The sequence below is a fragment of the Macaca fascicularis genome, chromosome 3 (assembly GCF_037993035.2).
Source record: "Macaca fascicularis isolate 582-1 chromosome 3, T2T-MFA8v1.1".
In the NCBI taxonomy this organism is placed as follows: Eukaryota; Metazoa; Chordata; class Mammalia; order Primates; family Cercopithecidae; genus Macaca; species Macaca fascicularis.
In genome coordinates, this window is record NC_088377.1 from 185828019 (window position 1) to 185845334 (window position 17316).

The 17316-nt window shown below is 35.7% G+C and overlaps 1 protein-coding gene across 1 annotated transcript; it reads left to right on the top strand.

Moving 5' to 3' along the window:
- Positions 1–3608: 3608 nt before the first annotated feature.
- On the top strand, positions 3609–8656 carry OR2A12 (olfactory receptor family 2 subfamily A member 12). Its single transcript, XM_074036213.1, has one exon. The coding sequence runs from the start codon at positions 5614–5616 to the stop codon at positions 6544–6546; it is 933 nt and encodes a 310-aa protein (XP_073892314.1). The 5' UTR covers positions 3609–5613; the 3' UTR covers positions 6547–8656.
- The last annotated feature ends 8660 nt before the right edge of the window (positions 8657–17316 follow it).

The window sequence follows — 17316 nt, forward strand, 5'->3', positions numbered from 1 at the left end:
TGAATTGTTTATTCTTTGTGGATTTTTCTTTTCATTATTATTGTATAGTATCACCTACATGCTTATGCATGCTGGAAAGTGATAACAAAATTGCTATTACCAGTTTCTGCAATATGTTTTTCATTATTTTATTTTTAATTTCTGTGTGGGGGCGTGCGTAGGTGTGCACATGCGTTTGTGTGCATGTGCGCATGTGTTTGTGCGTGTGCATCTGTGTGTTTGTGTGCGTTAGACAGAAAAAAAGAGAATTTATGTTTAAGGGGTTTAGGTGTGACACATAAAGATTTTGTAATTTGATTTTCTGTTTTTCATCTAAAGTGCCTAACTCTGTCTTTTAATGCCCTATAATTACATATAATGTGATAATCCATATACACAGACTTATTTATACTTCCTTATTTTGTGTTTTCTATTTGCCAAAAAAAAAATTGCTTTTTTTTTTTTTGGCCTGCTGTTGGATTGATAATGCTTTCAAATTTCTTTTATTGACTTTGTAATTTTGGAAACCATATATTTTGTTTATTTTTTATGATTCTTACTAATTGCTAACATACAAATTTAATACATTATTTTAACAAATCTAAAGTCAGTCCTAGTTTCAATTTTCATCAAGAATCTTAGCATTCTTTACTTATCACACATCTCCCTCTGTTTACTTATTTCCAAAAGGTTTAATTTTACCCTTTCAAAACACCAAAATAATTGTTTTATAGCACGTTGTTTATAAAATTTACTAAGATATTCTGTTTGAAATTATGTGTAAATATTGTTTTCATATATTCGATTTACCTCTGGGTTCGCTTTTGTTCTTATTGAGGAATATAGTGGTATACTGAGGATCTGTAGGTCCTCAGTACCCTTCTGATTTGTATATCCAATAATAGCTTACTTTGCTCTCATTCATTCAAGAGAGTTATTGCAGATATAAAATTGTGGAATGACAGCTTCTCCCCTTCTTGGTACAGTAACAATAGTAGCTCGTTATCTTCTGAACTCTTCTCGTCGATGAGAAGCCTCTGTCAGTGGCGTTGTTGCTCTTATTGGATCATTGTCTTTTACCTTTGATAATTTGTAATATTACCTGTTAATACTAGAAAAATTAAATTTTAAGAGACTATAACAAAGACTTGAAGAGACAAATAAAATTATAGTTTCTATTAAAAATCAAAAAGGTTATGAAACAAAAAGGCACTATAATGAACCAAGAAGTATGTGCATATATGTATTAGACACATATATATAAATATATATTTATATGTATACATACATATGTGTATCAACTTAAAAATCTAAGAAAAACAAAGTTATTAAATTTTAAAAAATTGGTAAGATGAGATAAATTTTAAACTGATGTCAGTCACAGAATAAATTCTGTAGGTTTTATGGATACTCTTTTTCTTTTTTTAACTTTTAAGTTCAGGTGTACATGTACAGGTTTGTTACACAGGTAAACTCATGTCATGGGGTTTGTGGTACATACTATTTCATCACTCAGGTATTAAGCCTAGTACCTATTAATTGTTTTTCATGATTCTCTCCCTCCTTTCACCTTCTGCCTTCTGATGGGCCCCAGTGCCTGTTGTTCCTGTCTATGTGTCCATGTGTTCCTATCATTTATCTCCCATGTATAAATGAGAATATGTCGTATTTGATTTTCTGATCCTGTGTTAGTTTCCTAAGGATAAAGACCTTCAGCTCCATCCATGTTCCTACAAAGGACATGATCTCATTCTTTTTCATGGCTGCATAGTATTCCATGGTGTATATGTACCACATTTTCTCTATCTAGTCTACCAGTTTTTAATATTCAGGTTGATTCCATGTCTTTACCATTATGAATAGTGCTGCAATAAATGTATGTGTTTATGTGTCTTTATAATGGAATGATTTATATTCCTTTGGGTGTATACCCAGGAATGGGATTGCTGAGTCAAATGGTAATTCTATTTTTAGTTCTTTAAGAAATCTCCAGGGCTGGGTGCAGTGGCTCATGCCTGTAATCCCAGCGTTTTGGGAGGCCGAGGCGGGCAGATCATTTGATGTCAGGAGTTCAAGACCATCCTGGTCAACATGGTGAAACCCTGTCTCTACTAAAAATACAAAAATTAGCCAGGTGTGATGGCATGTGCCTGTAATCCCAGCTACTTGGGAGGCTGGGGCGAGAGAATCACTTGAACTTGGGAGGCGGAGGTTGCAGTGAGCCAAGATTGTGCCATTGCACTCCAGTCTGGGCAGCAGAACAAGACTCTGTGTCAAAAAAATGAAAAGAAAAATTAAAAAAAAAAAGAAAGAAAAAGAAAAGAAACTCCAAACTGCTTTCTGCAGTGGTTGAACTAGTTTACTTTCCCACCAACAGTGTGTAAGTGTTCCCTTTTCTCTCTGCAGCCTTACCAGCATCTGTTATGTTTTGACTTTTTAACAGTAGCCCTTCTGACTGATGTGAGATGGTATCTCATTGTGGTTTTGATTTGCATTTATCTGATGATTAGTGATGTTGAGCATTTTTTCATACGTTTGTTGCCTGCTTGCATGCCTCCTTTTGAAGTGTCTGTTCATACCGTTTGCTTACTTTTTAATGGGATTTTTTTTTTTTGTAAATTTGTTTAAGTTCCTTATAGATGCTGGATATTAGACCTTTGTCAGATATATAGTTTGCAAATAATTTCTCCCATTCTGTAGATTGTCTGTCTACTTTGTTGATAATTTCCTTTACTGTGCAGAACTCTTTAGTTAATTAGATCTCATTTGTAAATTTTTGCTTTTATTGCAATCGCTTTTGGCATCTTCATCATGAAATTTCTGTCCGTTTCTATGTCCAGAATGATATCACCTAGATTTTGTCTTGCAAGGTTTTTATTGCTTTGGGTTTTACATTTAAGTCTTTAATCCATTGTGAGTTGATTTTTGCATATGGTGTAAGGAAGGGGTCCAGCTTCAATCATCTGCATATGGCTAGCCAGTTCTCCCAGCACCATTTATTGAATAGGGACCCCTTTCGCCATTGCTTTTTTCAGTCAGCTTTGTTGAAGATCAGATGGTTGTAGGTGCAAGGCCTTATTTCTGGGTTCTCTATTCTCTTCCATTAGTCCATATGTCTGTTCTTGTACCAGTATTATGCTGTTTTGGTTACTGTAGCCCTGAAGTGTAGTTTGAAGTCAAATAGCATGATGCCTCCAGCTGTGTTCTTTTTGCTTAGGGGTGCCTTGGCTATTTGGGCTCTTTTTTTTTTGTTTCATATGAGTTTAAAAATAGTTTTCTCTAGTTCTGTGAAGAATATCATTGGTAGTTTGATAGGAATAGCATTAGGCAGTATGGCCATTTTAACAATAGTGATTCTTTCTATCAATGAGCATGGAATGTTTTTCCATTTGTTTGTGTCATCTCTGATTTCTTTGAACAGTGTTTTGTAGTTCTCATTGTTGAGACCTTTCACCTCCCTGGTTAGCTGTATTCCTACGTATTTTATTCTTTTTGTGCCAATTGTGAATGGGATTGCATTTCCAATTTGGCTCTTGGCTTGACTGTTGTTGGTGTATAGAAATTCTAGTGATTTTTGTATGTTGATTCTGTAGGTTTTATGGGTACTCTTTTTCAAATTAACGAATTTTTTTCTATTTAAATTTTGCAGTTCTTTAGTCTGAGTAGTTAATGAGTAATGAAAAAATGAATTTTGCAGTTCTTTTGTAGGAAATAAATTCTAAATTTTGTATTCTTTGTGAATTTTGTTTTGAAAAAAATGTCAAGAACATGGTGAAGAGTGAAAGAAAGAAAAAATATCTTAAAGAACAGGTAAGAGACATATAAGATATGTTGATAGATGATAATATTGATCCAATAGAAATTCCAGGAAGTCTACACACAGTGAAATGTAGAGTATGGAGGAAAGATAGTCATCCGAGAAAATTTTTGGTCATTTACATTTATTGCGAATTTATTTTTTATTTATTCTATTTTGTTTCAGGGTTCATTTTTGATCTAAAGACTCGGGTCATCTTCAGTTACAAAAATTTCAATTTGCTTGAGTATATATTTACCTTTATTATATTCATTAAGTGGAATGCATTTTATTAGTGATTTAAAGACAAATTATTTTCAATTCTGGAACATTTTTGGTGAAATCTGTTCAAAATTGTTTCCTCCCCATTTTCTTCATTCTTTTGCTTAGGAAACTATCATATCTAAATTTAGTCTTTCAATCATTTATGTCTCTCAGCTGTGCTTTCAAAATGTTATCCTTTTGCCTGTCTGTATTAAAATCTGGGTAGATTCCTTCATGACATCTTCCAATACACAACTTCTTCCCTTTAATGGTAGGTGTGGACATTATCCTCTTTATTGTTTTTAAAATTGTGTGTTATATTTCTTACTGCAAAAGTCTATAACTGATTTGTTTTTATACACTGTATTTTCATGGCTATTTTATTTTTCTTAATTTATGTGTCATTTTAGAAAATATTATGTCTTCATTAATGTATTAAAGCATCCTGATCATCCTTATATTAATAAGTCTTTGGAAGATTGTTCTATACATCTAATTGCATCTTCAATGAATTTAAGGTTCTAATTATTTACTTTGTTTTACCTTTTTGGTGTTAAATTTGTGTTTTAAAACAAACATGTTAAGCAAATATTGAGTGGAGGAGTTTTTATTTTTATTATTGTCATTATTATTATTACTTGATTTTTCTATCTTGTTTCTCCCTCTTGTGGTCTTTAGATTTTGTTGTTCTTCACCTGGCTCCAAGGGCCCCTTATAAAAATCAGGTCTTATAACACTTTCTCAGGTTCTGTTGATCAAACTATAGAACTGGCAAGCATATTGACTTCTTGAATGTCACTTTATCCAGCAACCCAATAGTTGTTTTAAAACTTCTTTCATGGCCCCAATCCAACCCCTTAGCTTCAAACAATCACATCAGTACCGCATCTCGCAACAACTTGCCTTAACCCCATAAAAGCTAAGTTTCCGGTATTACTCTCTGCTTCCAGACTTGGAGCATATTATGTTTCTGATTCATTTCTGGTGTATGAAGGAGCTGTCACATTTTAAACTCTCTGGGGTTTGCATTTTGTATTTTATCTCTCATATCCATGTATTTGAAGTAGAGGAGAAATTGGAAACCCATCTTGAGCAAAAATCTTCACTCTCTTCTTATGTAAATATGTCATCAGTAGCGTAGGTACAATGATAAAATTGTTCATGTCACTGAGCTCAACTTCTGGGATGAAATAAAGATTGGTGAAAACAGTGGTACATGAAAGAGGACCGGCCTCTATCTATTGCCTCATTAGATTTAGCTGATTGTTGCTTTCAATGAATATCACAAAATGACAAATCTATTTTTCTCAAAAGAAGCTAGAGACACCAATTTTAACACGAAATCTCCTAATTTTTAATATTAATCAATAACTACAGATTTTAAATATCTTTAAAAGCCAAATTTGTGAGTCAACATCAGAGGACTTTGGGCTGGATGGACCCATGAAATACTGATTTGTGGCCTCTGGCATAAAATTCATGCTCTATAATGAAATGTTTTTTATTTTCTCCCATCAGCTGTGAAATTTCTGTCTTAAGTACATCACAGGAATTTTTTTTTTTGTCACGAGAACATGGAAAGCAATCGGACCTGGATCACAGAAGTCGTCCTGCTGGGATTCCAGGGGGACCCGGCCCTGGAGTTGTTCCTCTTTGGGTTTTTCTTGCTATTCTACAGCTTCACCCTGATGGGAAATGGGATTATCCTGGGGCTCATCTGCCTGGACTCAAGACTGCACACACCCATGTATGTCTTCCTGTCACACCTGGCCATCGTGGACATGTCCTATGCCTCGAGCACTGTCCCTAAGATGCTAGCAAATCTTGTGATGCACAAAAAAGTCATCTCCTTTGCTCCTTGCATACTTCAGACTTTTTTGTATTTGGCATTTGCTATTACGGAGTGTCTGATTCTGGTGGTGATGTGCTGTGATCGGTATGTGGCAATCTGTCATCCCTTGCAATACACCCTCATTATGAACTGGAGAGTGTGCACTGTCCTGGCCTCAACTTGCTGGATATTTAGCTTTCTCTTGGCTCTAGTCCATATCACTCTTATTCTGAGGCTGCCTTTTTGTGGCCCACAAAAGATCGACCACTTTTTCTGTCAAATCATATCCGTGTTCAAATTGGCCTGTGCTGACACTGGGCTCAACCAGGTGGTCCTCTTTGCGGGTTCTGTGTTCGTCTTAGTGGGATCGCTCTGCCTCGTGCTGGTCTCCTATTTGTGCATCCTGGCGGCCATCTTGAGGATCCAGTCTGGGGAGGGCCGCAGAAAGGCCTTCTCCACCTGCTCCTCCCATCTCTGCGTGGTGGGGCTCTTCTTTGGCAGCGCCATCGTCATCTACATGGCCCCAAGGTCAAGCCATTCTCAAGAACAGAGGAAGATCCTTTCCCTGTTTTACAGCCTTTTCAACCCGATGCTGAACCCCCTCATCTACAGCCTTAGGAACGCAGAGGTGAAAGGGGCTCTAAAGAGAGTTCTCTGGAAACAGAGATCAATGTGAAGAATCATTTGGGGTATCCTGAGTGTGTAAGCATGGTTCTCACGACCCTGGGTCCTGGAAATTCTTTTTAGTTCTTTAATTTACCACACCCAGTACTGTTTATCTTTGGACTTCTTATAAAAAGAGAAACTGGCTGGGTGTGGTGGTTCACGCCTGTAATCCCTGCACTTTGGGAGGCTGACCCGGGCGGATAACCTGAGGTCAGGAGTTCGAGACCAGCCTAGCCAACATGGTGAAACACCATCTCATTAAAAATACAAAAATTAGCCAGGCATGCTGGTGGGCGCCTGTAATCCCAGCTCTACTTGGGAGGCTGAGGCAGGAGAATCGCTTGAACCCGGGAAGTGGAGGTTGCAGAGAGCCGAGATTGTACCACTGCACTCCAGCCTGGGCGACAGAGCAAGACTCCATCTCAAAAAAAAAAAAAAAAAGAAAGAAAAAAGAAAAGAAAAGAGAAAGAGAAACTAATTACTTTTACTATTTAAGTCATTGATACCAAACCTGAGATAAACTTATGAAACAGAAAATCACAATCTAATCCTACTTGTGAATATAGATGCAAACCTCTTAAAGAAAATATTAATAAAATAAGTCCAGCAGAATGAACTAAGGATGTATTATAATGAAACTATGTATACCCTTAAAGTGCAGCAACAATTTAGCATTAAAACAAACAACAAAAATAACTTGCCACGTTAATAAATTAAAGGATACATTTCATATGAACATCTCAGTAGATCCAAGAAAGTGTTTGACAAGATTTAGGATCAATTCTTTATAAGCTAATATAGCAGTAAGACTTTTTAAACAGAATCTACCAAAAAACAAAACAAAAATAAAAACAAAGCAGACGTCATGGTTAATGGTGAAATGTTAGCATCTGTCCTTTTCAGATAAAGAATCAGACACAAAAAGAAATCACTGGTTTTTCTTGATTTAACTTTTTGCTAGAGATCCCAAGCAGTACAGTTAGACAAAAAGAGCAAATACACCCATGCATGCACACACACGCACACACACACATGTGAGAAAGAAGAAGCAAATTGTAATTACATACAAATGACATTGCTGTCTATGTAGGAAATTCAAAAGAATTATAATAAATTTTAAAGTCACTTGATACAAAATCAATATGAAAATCTATTATATTTTTAAAGCAATAACAAACAATTAAAATGAAACTTGAAAAAATGCTACCACACTACAACAGGATTTAATTCTGAAATGCTTAGGAATAATTATAACAAAGAGTATACAAAAACTCTAAAGAGACAATTAAAAATTTATTGAGAGACTATGGTAAATAAATAGATATACAATGTGTGGTATGCCAAGTTCTTGGACTGAAAAACATAGTATTACAAAGATTCAATCTCCTTATACAATCCCAATCAGTATCCCAGCAGGGTGTGTGGATGTGTGCAGAACCCAACCAACTAATCTTAAAATTCAGGGGACCAAGGCTAGCTCAAACCCGATTAAAAGAGAAAGGGTACAACGTGGGAGGATTTGATCCTCCAGATATCAAAAAACACTATGTAGTGCTAATAAGTAGAACAGTGTGATATTTATACACAGATAGACCAATATAAACAAACCAAACAGTATAGAAAGCAAATTAGCATGTATTTGCTTTTATTAGAACTTGCTATATTAGAGGTGTTGCATGGCATATCACTGGGGAATGAAAAAGTTTTGAAGTAAATGGTGTTGGGATAACCAAGTCTTTATAAAGATATTCAAATCATGCAGAAAATTCAACTTCCAGTGTGTTCAAGATTTAAGTGTCAAAGGCAGAACTCTAAAGCTTCTAGAAGAGATACAAGAGAAGGATTTTTTTAAACAATACATAACATTGCTATTGTGAAATAATATTTGATATTATAAAATCTTTAAGTTGCGTTAAATAAAAATATTGGTATATGTGACTGGGTTGAAATTAAGAATTTATGTTAATCAAAACAGGGCATAAAAAGTGAAAAGACAAGCCACAAAATCTTCTCCTGGAAGGCTTTCTAATTTATCGGCTCTCAAGCAGTACCTCCCCAAAGACCAGCATATTTCAGAGTCTCATGCATTGTCTTGACTAGGTGACTTTCAATCATATCTCTTCAGTCTATCTTTTTATGGCATTATTAAGTACTTGAAGTTTTTCTTTTTATATATTTTTTTCATATGTGTTTTGTCAGTTTACAATCAGTAATATACAAGATCACTGTACACATCAATTTTGTCTTATCATAGATGTGTCTCTAGTATCTAGAGCAGAACTAGGTACAGAGAAGATTCTCAATAATTATCTGTTGACAGATGAACAGTAGGTATCCCCAGGAAAGTGTAAGCCCATCCACATTCTTCCTGAAACCAAGGAGCAAGCAAGTTAGGGGGAGAGAGATGCACTTTTGTGTTCTATTTATTAATAATTTCTATTTTGCACATGAGAAGATCGAAGAACACAGAGGTTGAGTAACTTACCCTGAGTCATTGAGTTAGCATAATCAATGGAAAATAGGTTCTCTGGCTCCAGAGCTTGTATTGTCTTGTTGTCAAAGAATAGAAGTTTATGTCCAAGATCAGGTGCCAAGCATTGTCGAGCTCTAGTGAGGACTTTCTTCAGGCTTTCAGAGGGTGTCTTCCCACTGTGTCTACACATGACAGAGAGACAGAGAGAGCCCATATTCTCAATACAATACTAACTCTATGTACAAGTGTAGCTTACACCAATGACCCAATGATTCAAGACAAAAGATAAACATATCTCCCTTCTACCACCAGGAAGGAAAGTTACCAGGATTGTTGAAGGAGGACTTTTTTTCTCTCTCTCTCTTTTCCTTTCTTTCTTTCTTTCTTTCTTTCTTTCTTTCTTTCTTTCTTTCTTTCTTTCTTTCTTTCTTTCTTTCTTTCTCTTTCTTTCTTTCTTTCTTTCTTTCTTTTTCTTTTTTTCCTTCCTTCTCTCTCTCCCCTTCCTTCCTTCCTTTCTCTTTCTTTCTTTCTTTCTTTCTTTCTTTCTTTCTTTCTTTCTTTCTTTCTTTTTCTCTCTTTTTCTTTCTTTTCTTTCTTTCCCTTCTTTCTTTCTCTTTCTTCTTTCTTTCTTCTCTCTTTATTTTCTTTATTTCCTTCCTTCCTTCCTCCCTCTTTTTTTTTTATGAAGGACACATTATTGTCTCCTATGGAATTCTCAACTGTGAATACTCTATTGGGAATAATTATTATGATATTGAACCACTGTCACTAAAGGGAATTAATATCCCCTTCAACCATGAGATCTAGTGATCATTAATTACCATGTGAGATATGCAGGGGTGGTAGTTTTACAAACTTAACTCTATGGGTAAATAAACAAAAAAAAATTTGTCAAAATGTAAGTAAAAGAGACCTTATCATAAAGGTAATATAGACACTAGGCTTGAAAAACTAAAATTAGTAGGCGAAAAAAGATAAGTCATTCAGGTAAAAAGAACAGCAAGAGTCATCATAATGTATGGCATCTTACAAAAATTAAGAGTAGAATAAAAATAGAATTTTTAATTCTGAAATCACCTTAAATTTAAAAATGAAGGCGGAATAGAAGTTTTTTGGCAATACAGTATATGAGTCATTTTCAGATTTTGTTGTAGTGAGAAAATTTTCTGACATAACAATGTCTAAAACCAATAAAGAAACAAGAGAAAACTCTTTTTTGTCTTTCCCCTTTTTATCAAGAAGAAAAATCTTTTCCAGAAAGACTTCCTCTCAGCAGATTGATTGTTTGTATTGCTTTGGCCAAGATTGAGTCAAATGGAAGTCCTTAATCCACTTACTAACAAAGAAGAGGAGATTGAATGCTTGGCTTAGATCAGTCATGGTTTAATCTCCCCTAGCTCATAGCAAGGACCATGTTCTCTGATATCTGCACTGCTTGAGAATCAGTATAGGGTCAGCAAGGAAGTGGGCAATGACCATCGAGCACACAACTGGCTTATCGGCCAAATGGTTTAAATTCTGAAGCTAACCTCCTTAAATCTTGAAAAGAAGTAGGCCTTTGAAGTGTGCAAATTTTCTCATCCATCAATTTTTGGGACCCAAATGATACTCTGTGAACATAAGGCACAATATTTAAAACTATAATGGCTAAAATCTGTAAATATAATAAAAAATTATTCTTACGTCAAAGGGACTCCTTTAAGAACCTAATCTGATACTGCTTAAAAAAAAGATTCTGAATTAGAATAAGGATTTTAGTTACAGAGTAGATGCTCTTCCTTCTGCTATATTAAATATATATATATACACACACACACACACACACACACACTTCAAAACAGCGTGAGGAGTATGAAAACAGTTCTATAAAAATATCTAAGATTGTCAGTTTATCCTTCTAGCCATATGTTTCTTTAAGATCACAAAAATATCTGCAATTCAATTAACCAAATATGTAAGGGATATGATTGTATTTTCCTGTATTGCCTAACTTATTTTCATATTGGGCAAATGTTCTTTTCACACAAAAAATTAAAGTCAAAATGCTTTCCTAAAATATTGTGGGATCTCATTTTTGCTAAATTATTTGTCTGTCCTACTGTCTTTGCATCTGTATATGTTAATGAAGAAATTTTGAGGATATTGAGCTATCATAATTATTTCTGGGTGCTGTGACCTAAAATAATTTTATTTTTTTTTCATTGAACTTTTAAAAAATGTCTATTTTGTACATGTTGAGCTTAAGTCCTTCCTACCAAAAAGAGGGCAATTTTTTTTTCCCTTAAAGTATGCAGGGAAACAGGATGACAAAGAAGTATTAAGACTTTTAAGAAACAGGGAACATGAGTACAGATTTCCTGTTTACCACCAGCATGGAGCAAAGGGAATGCACACAGTTTTCTCTTTTGATCAGTTGTATCCCTCATGCCTATAACCTGAACTGTGCCTGATACATTACTGGTATATGATGAACACTTGATTAAGGTAGACACTGGGGGCCAGCACCAACTTTCCAACTGTTGAACAAAGTGCAATGCAATACTGTTGTCCCGTTAATAAGCCCAAACACGGAGACGAAATTGCTGGAGAAGTCTGTGGCTGTAAGAGAGAAAGGCAACATCTCCCTTCAAGCCTATTCATCCACGGTATATCGAGAGTGGCAACAAGTTAGAAAACTCTCTTTGACAGTATTTTCTCTCACCTGATTTTCTAGGAAGGAAGTATGTATTCATTAGAATACATCAGCTGCAAGTAACAAAAGTCATGTTAATGACTTCCCTCCTCTGCATGGATTCTTTGTGCCAGTTGCTAAGACTGCCTACCTCTTCCACCGCCTCATATGATACATCCATTCCAACTTTGTATTGAAGACTTTCCTTAATAGTCTGCTATTCTCTTTCTGTCTGGACTGGTTCCATCCCAACAATTCCATCTGCCTTTATCTTCAGGTGGACACTCTAGTTCATTAATCATGCCAACCTCTTTTTTGGTTTACTCCTTTGTTTTGATGGATCACCTCCCACAATAGCTTTGTAAGGTTAAGGTGAGATGCAATCACAGAAGTGATGGTGAAAACAGCCCTTAACATTTCAAATCCCTTACCATTGTTTATATTATTTTATCTTCTCCAATAACCCACTGAAATCCTATGAAGGAAGTAGAATTTTTAAAAAAGAAACAAAAACAGTAAAAACTCAAGCCCCGCAAAGGAGATATTTCTCTCTCAGAGATGGCAAATGTTAAAATATGCTTAGGCCAGTTGTAGGTATGGTAATTGATATAATCCACAAATACCTACTTCAAAATTGACTCTCACTTAATAAAAGTCCATCACCACTGATGGAGCCATGTATACTTTACAATATTTACTATTGCTAAAATATAAAATGTTAATCAGTGTAAATGTAACACTCACAAGAAGTCTAAGACTTTCCATGAAAAATGTTTTGCTCTCACCGTTTCAAAGATTAGAAGCAAAAACAGGCAAATTATGATATGTGTTTGTATCTATAGTAGCCTGTGTTAAATGTCATTATATTGTACTCAACAAAAGGAATAAAATTGTGCTACTCATGCCAGTCTGAACAAATATGCACCAAAATATTATTCTTAGCTCTATCCAGGTGTTGGTTAGTCAAATTTATTTTTCTGTAATAACCTCATGTGAAAAATGAACAATAAAAAATACTAAAAGTAAAATATTACTTAAACACTATCTTGAAGCATTCTTATAAGAAGTGCTTCTTTGGTCTATCGCAGAAAGGAGACTGATCTGGGCTGAAATAGTTGAAGAGGGCTCCATGAGGGCTTTGAAGGGTTGGTGTTATATATGAATTCAAGTGGGTGAAACAAGATTAAACTGACTTGAAACAAGGAATAGGAATTTCAAGAAGGGAAGCTGCTGTAGGATAGCACTTGAATGAAATAGAGTGTGTGCACTGGAGAATAAGGAGATAAGTGGAGGGAAGCTCTACTGGCCACACAGATCATTTTAAAAGAAAAATAACCCCATTAGCCTCCTCTTGAATAGATATATTTTAGCGTTCTCCACAATAGATTAAATACTATTATTGTGAAGTGCTTCTTCCACCATAGTTCAAAAACTAAGACTCTATAGAGAACTAGATTAAAAACAGACACGTAGTAAGAAAGAACTGGAAGGATTTTGCAATCATCACTCAAAGAAAATGAGAGAAAGAGAGAGAGAAGCATGCTCATTTTATCTGTAGACCCTAACTTAGGATGAGGAAATCAAAATGTGGCTAAGAAATTTAGAGATGTTTGAGATAAAAGGCACATTGAAGAAATTTAAGGAAGAAGATGAGGTATGCCTGAACTACAAAGTCAAAAATATTTGTAAGTGAGAAATGTGGAATGATTATCAAGAGGTCACAGTCTCTCCTCTATAGTCAAACAGCAGGAATTGGAAAGTGGAGCAATTTTAAGACCGATAAAATAAGTAAGTTTTAAGAGAATTTAATTGATATATTATCTTGAATATTTTGTTTTCTCTCCAAGATCTTATCTCATGAACAGAAATACTGTCCCCATCCAATTTCAAGTAAACACACTAAAATAAATCCCATGAGAATACAGAAGGAACAAAATGAATAAACATGTGAGATGCTTTGATTGGTTTACTTGCTAACAGAAAAGCAATACATTCTATAGTTTCCTCTAGGGAGAATATGAGTGGATGTAATCTCACATGGTTCTGCTCACGGAATCATTATTTTTGTCTGGGGAGTTAGTTGTAGACAAATGATAATAGAATAAGCCCTGGCTTGCACAAACTAAGTCTATCATAAAGTTCAGGAGAGCTCTGTTGCTGGGTTTCACCTCCCAAGGAGGCCCCTTTAGAGACGAGAATCAATCTCAGTCTCTTTATTCTTCCCTCCTGTCATTGAGGTTTCTTCTAAGCCCAAGGCTATGTTTAAAGACAAGACTACAGATTATGCCACTGTAAGTAAAACTGATTCGTTGAGAGGAAGTTTGCAGATGGGAAAAGGGAACCAGAAGTGAATGACATTACCAGCTTAAGGTATTTTTGACAAAACACCCCCTTCATGTAGTTTCCTTCTGGCCGTAAGCCTATGTTTGTAACTGGGGTCCTGAGAGGAGCTCTGGGGACCACTACTGGTCCTCACAACCATGGGGGTGGTCCTGGTTCCTCTCACCCTCCTGGTCCCTCATCCTCACGTGCCAGTGCCTGGCTTTGTCATGACTCCCCCAGAGAAGAGGAAGAGATACTATCCATGTAGGATATTATCTGGCTAAAGTGCTAAAAAGAACTCCAGTGACTACATGGCCCAGGTGCCTCTTCTTACAAATAAGAAAACACTAAATCGAAGTTACTAAGTAGTTCACTTGTCCTGAAATTGATTGATCTTCCTTCTGCCATTGCTAACTGTCTGCCCTTCTGATTCTTGAACCATGGTCTGGCTAACTAGAACCCACTGCTCAGTTGTTCAAGAGAGAGATGCCATTCTCTCATAGGGCAACCCAATGCCTGTGGGGAAAAGATTCTCCTTTTTGTTTCCTTTTTTAGCAGAGGAACTGTTAAACATGTAACGCGTTTCCTTGTTATTATTGGATCCAGAAGTCACCTTCCAATGATTGTTTCAAATCATCAATAAAGGTTTTTATGCACTTATTAAGTGCCTTATGATAGATAACTCATTTAATCCTCACAACCATCCTATAAGGTAGGGTTTGTTACCCACCCCATTTTGCAGATGGGGTAACTGAGGCACAGCAAGGCACAGAAAAGTCATAAATTTAGTGTGTAGCAAAGCCAGGATCTGAACCCAGGCAATAGGGCTCTATCTAGAATCTTTGTTTGTTTGTTTGTTTTTTTCTAAATTATGCTATTCATTAGGATCAAATTGAGTATCAAAAGTAACTACTGAGATGGTAAGTAATTTATGAGTGATTAGAAAATTTGAAAAATCTGTGCTGTCCCAGAACCCCATCTTTGATAGCCATGGCTTCCATTCTGACTAAAATATCAGTAAAAACATTTATTTTTGATTGGTGTTAAATATGTCCCCTTTTCTTCCATAAGATTCTCTCTCTCTCTCTGTCATAGGCATGGCAGAATAGCGCTTTGAGTTTTGAAAACCTGTATTTTCTTTTTTAATATAGGAATGAGGTTACATTAAATGATTCTTTTCATCTCTTCAAGTTTTCTTTTTAAACTTAATTTTATGACTCAAAATAGAAAAACAATGGCAATGAAAACAAAATGTGTTTTTATTTAAATTCAGAAATAACCAAAAATGAATGCAAAATAAATGTGGAAGAGTTTGCAAAACCGTAATGATTGCGTCAGATTTTTAATTCCAATGATTTAGATTCTTGCCTCAATTTTGTGGTCTCCGTAATGCTGTAAATAACAGCTAACATTTATTAAACCATTAACAGGCATCCTAGTGGTACTCATTCTTCACATCAGCCCTTTAGATATCTGTTGTCATCATTTTACAGATGAAAATAGTGAGGTTCAGAATAAAGGACTCAACTTTGTAATGTTCACCATTCAGAATCAAGGTCAGAGTGATGGTCTAAAGAGCACTGCTAAGAATGCTTATCTCATTCTTCTTCAGAGACCACATTTTTTTAAATTACTGCTGATTTTGTCATGCTATGGAAGAACAGAGAACTGTATCCATGAAGGCTTTTTCCTCATTCTGTGCACTGAAAATCTTTCTTTGATGCGTAGCTGGAGTAGACTCTCAAAGAAAACTTCATTTCAGGCATCTGTGTCTTTATTGTATCTGCTCAGGCTTTTTCTCAGAGAAAAAATAATCTGACTTCTGAAACTATAAAATCCGAAATGCAAAACCATGCCAATAATGAAAAATGTGTTCAGCTTGCAGTATACTTTTCTATCATCCTTGGCTTCACAAATGAGCTGATACAACATTAGTTTGTGCAAAGAATCACCGTTATAGAGTTGTCGTCACCCTATAACCCTTGCTAGCAAACTCTTAAAATGTACATTTGACATCTCATGTTACATTTGGTTTGGATGCAGTTCACATCTAATGAAATTAGACTAACAGTTCTATTTGCTCCTTTATTTATTCCATTCCTTCAGAAATTGTTTATTTTGGCTACTGCTTTCTTTCAGAAATGTCATACAAAAAAACATCACATGTAAAATTCTATAAATACAGATAATTTTACTTATAAAACTTTGATTAGTCAAAATCCTAACCATTTGGCAAAATGAAGCTCATGATGCATTTGTAATTGCTGAGGCATCCAAGTGCTTGCTACCCTGGGTCCCTGAACTGGGTGCAGAAACACAGAGATGCACACAGCACAGCTGAGAGCCACTCTCTCACATCCCACACCCAGGAATCTGTCTCAGGCTGCCCTCCCTCTGTAAGTTGTGATCCCACTTCACCTCTGGAAGGTCTCCTATGTCTCATCGGAAGACTATCTTTGGAAAGAAATTTAGTCTTTTCAGCTCCCTGTTTCTTTCTTTCAAGTTTTAACTGGAAATTCCCAGAAGTTACTTTATAAATGAGAAAATTTAAAGGCATTGAAATGTAGTTCTCTGTATGATGAACTTCATTTTCTTTGACCTGTGCAGATTCATAACTTGGCTTTGTTTCTGCCCTCGTTCACAATTTGGTGGACTTGGCAATAATTTTCAACCTGATTTAAGATCCACTTCTACTTTTAGTCAATAGACAATGTTGATTGTTTCTCTATCAGGACAACTCAGGGAAAAAATATATGCTTCCATAGGAGAAATGATACTGAAGTTTTTCAATATCTATTTACTTGTTAGGGGTTAATACTTTCTCATAATTTAGTGACATTTCTCCCACTTGAAGCTCTAAGAAAGTCTTCTAAGATTAGATATTCCTGTTAAAACTTGGTGAGAAGACCGGGTGTGGTGGCTCACGCCTGTAATCCCAGCACTTTGGGAGGCCAAAGTGGGCAGATCACTTGAGGTCATTAGTTCAAGACCAGCCTGGACAATATGGTGAAACCCTGTCTCTACTAAAAATACAAAAATGAGTTGGATGTGGTGGCGCACGCCTGTAGTCCCAGCTACTCTGGAGGCTGAGGCAGAATTGCTTGAGCCCAGGAGGCGGAGGTTGCAGTGAGCTGAGATCATGCCACTGCTCTCCAGCCTGGGCGACAGAGCAAGATTTCGTCTCAAACAAAAACAAAAACAAACAAACAAAAAAATTTAGTGAGAAGATGAGCAGAAATAGAGTAAACTTTAATTCTATATTTCATTGTGAAGTTTTTCCAAATAAGAAATGTCCTGTTTTGTTTCCTGTAAAG

Coding starts and splice junctions, on each gene's coding strand:
- OR2A12 (XM_074036213.1), top strand. CDS start 5,614: ATGGAAAGCAATCGGACCTGGATCACAGAAGTCGTCCTGCTGGGATTC.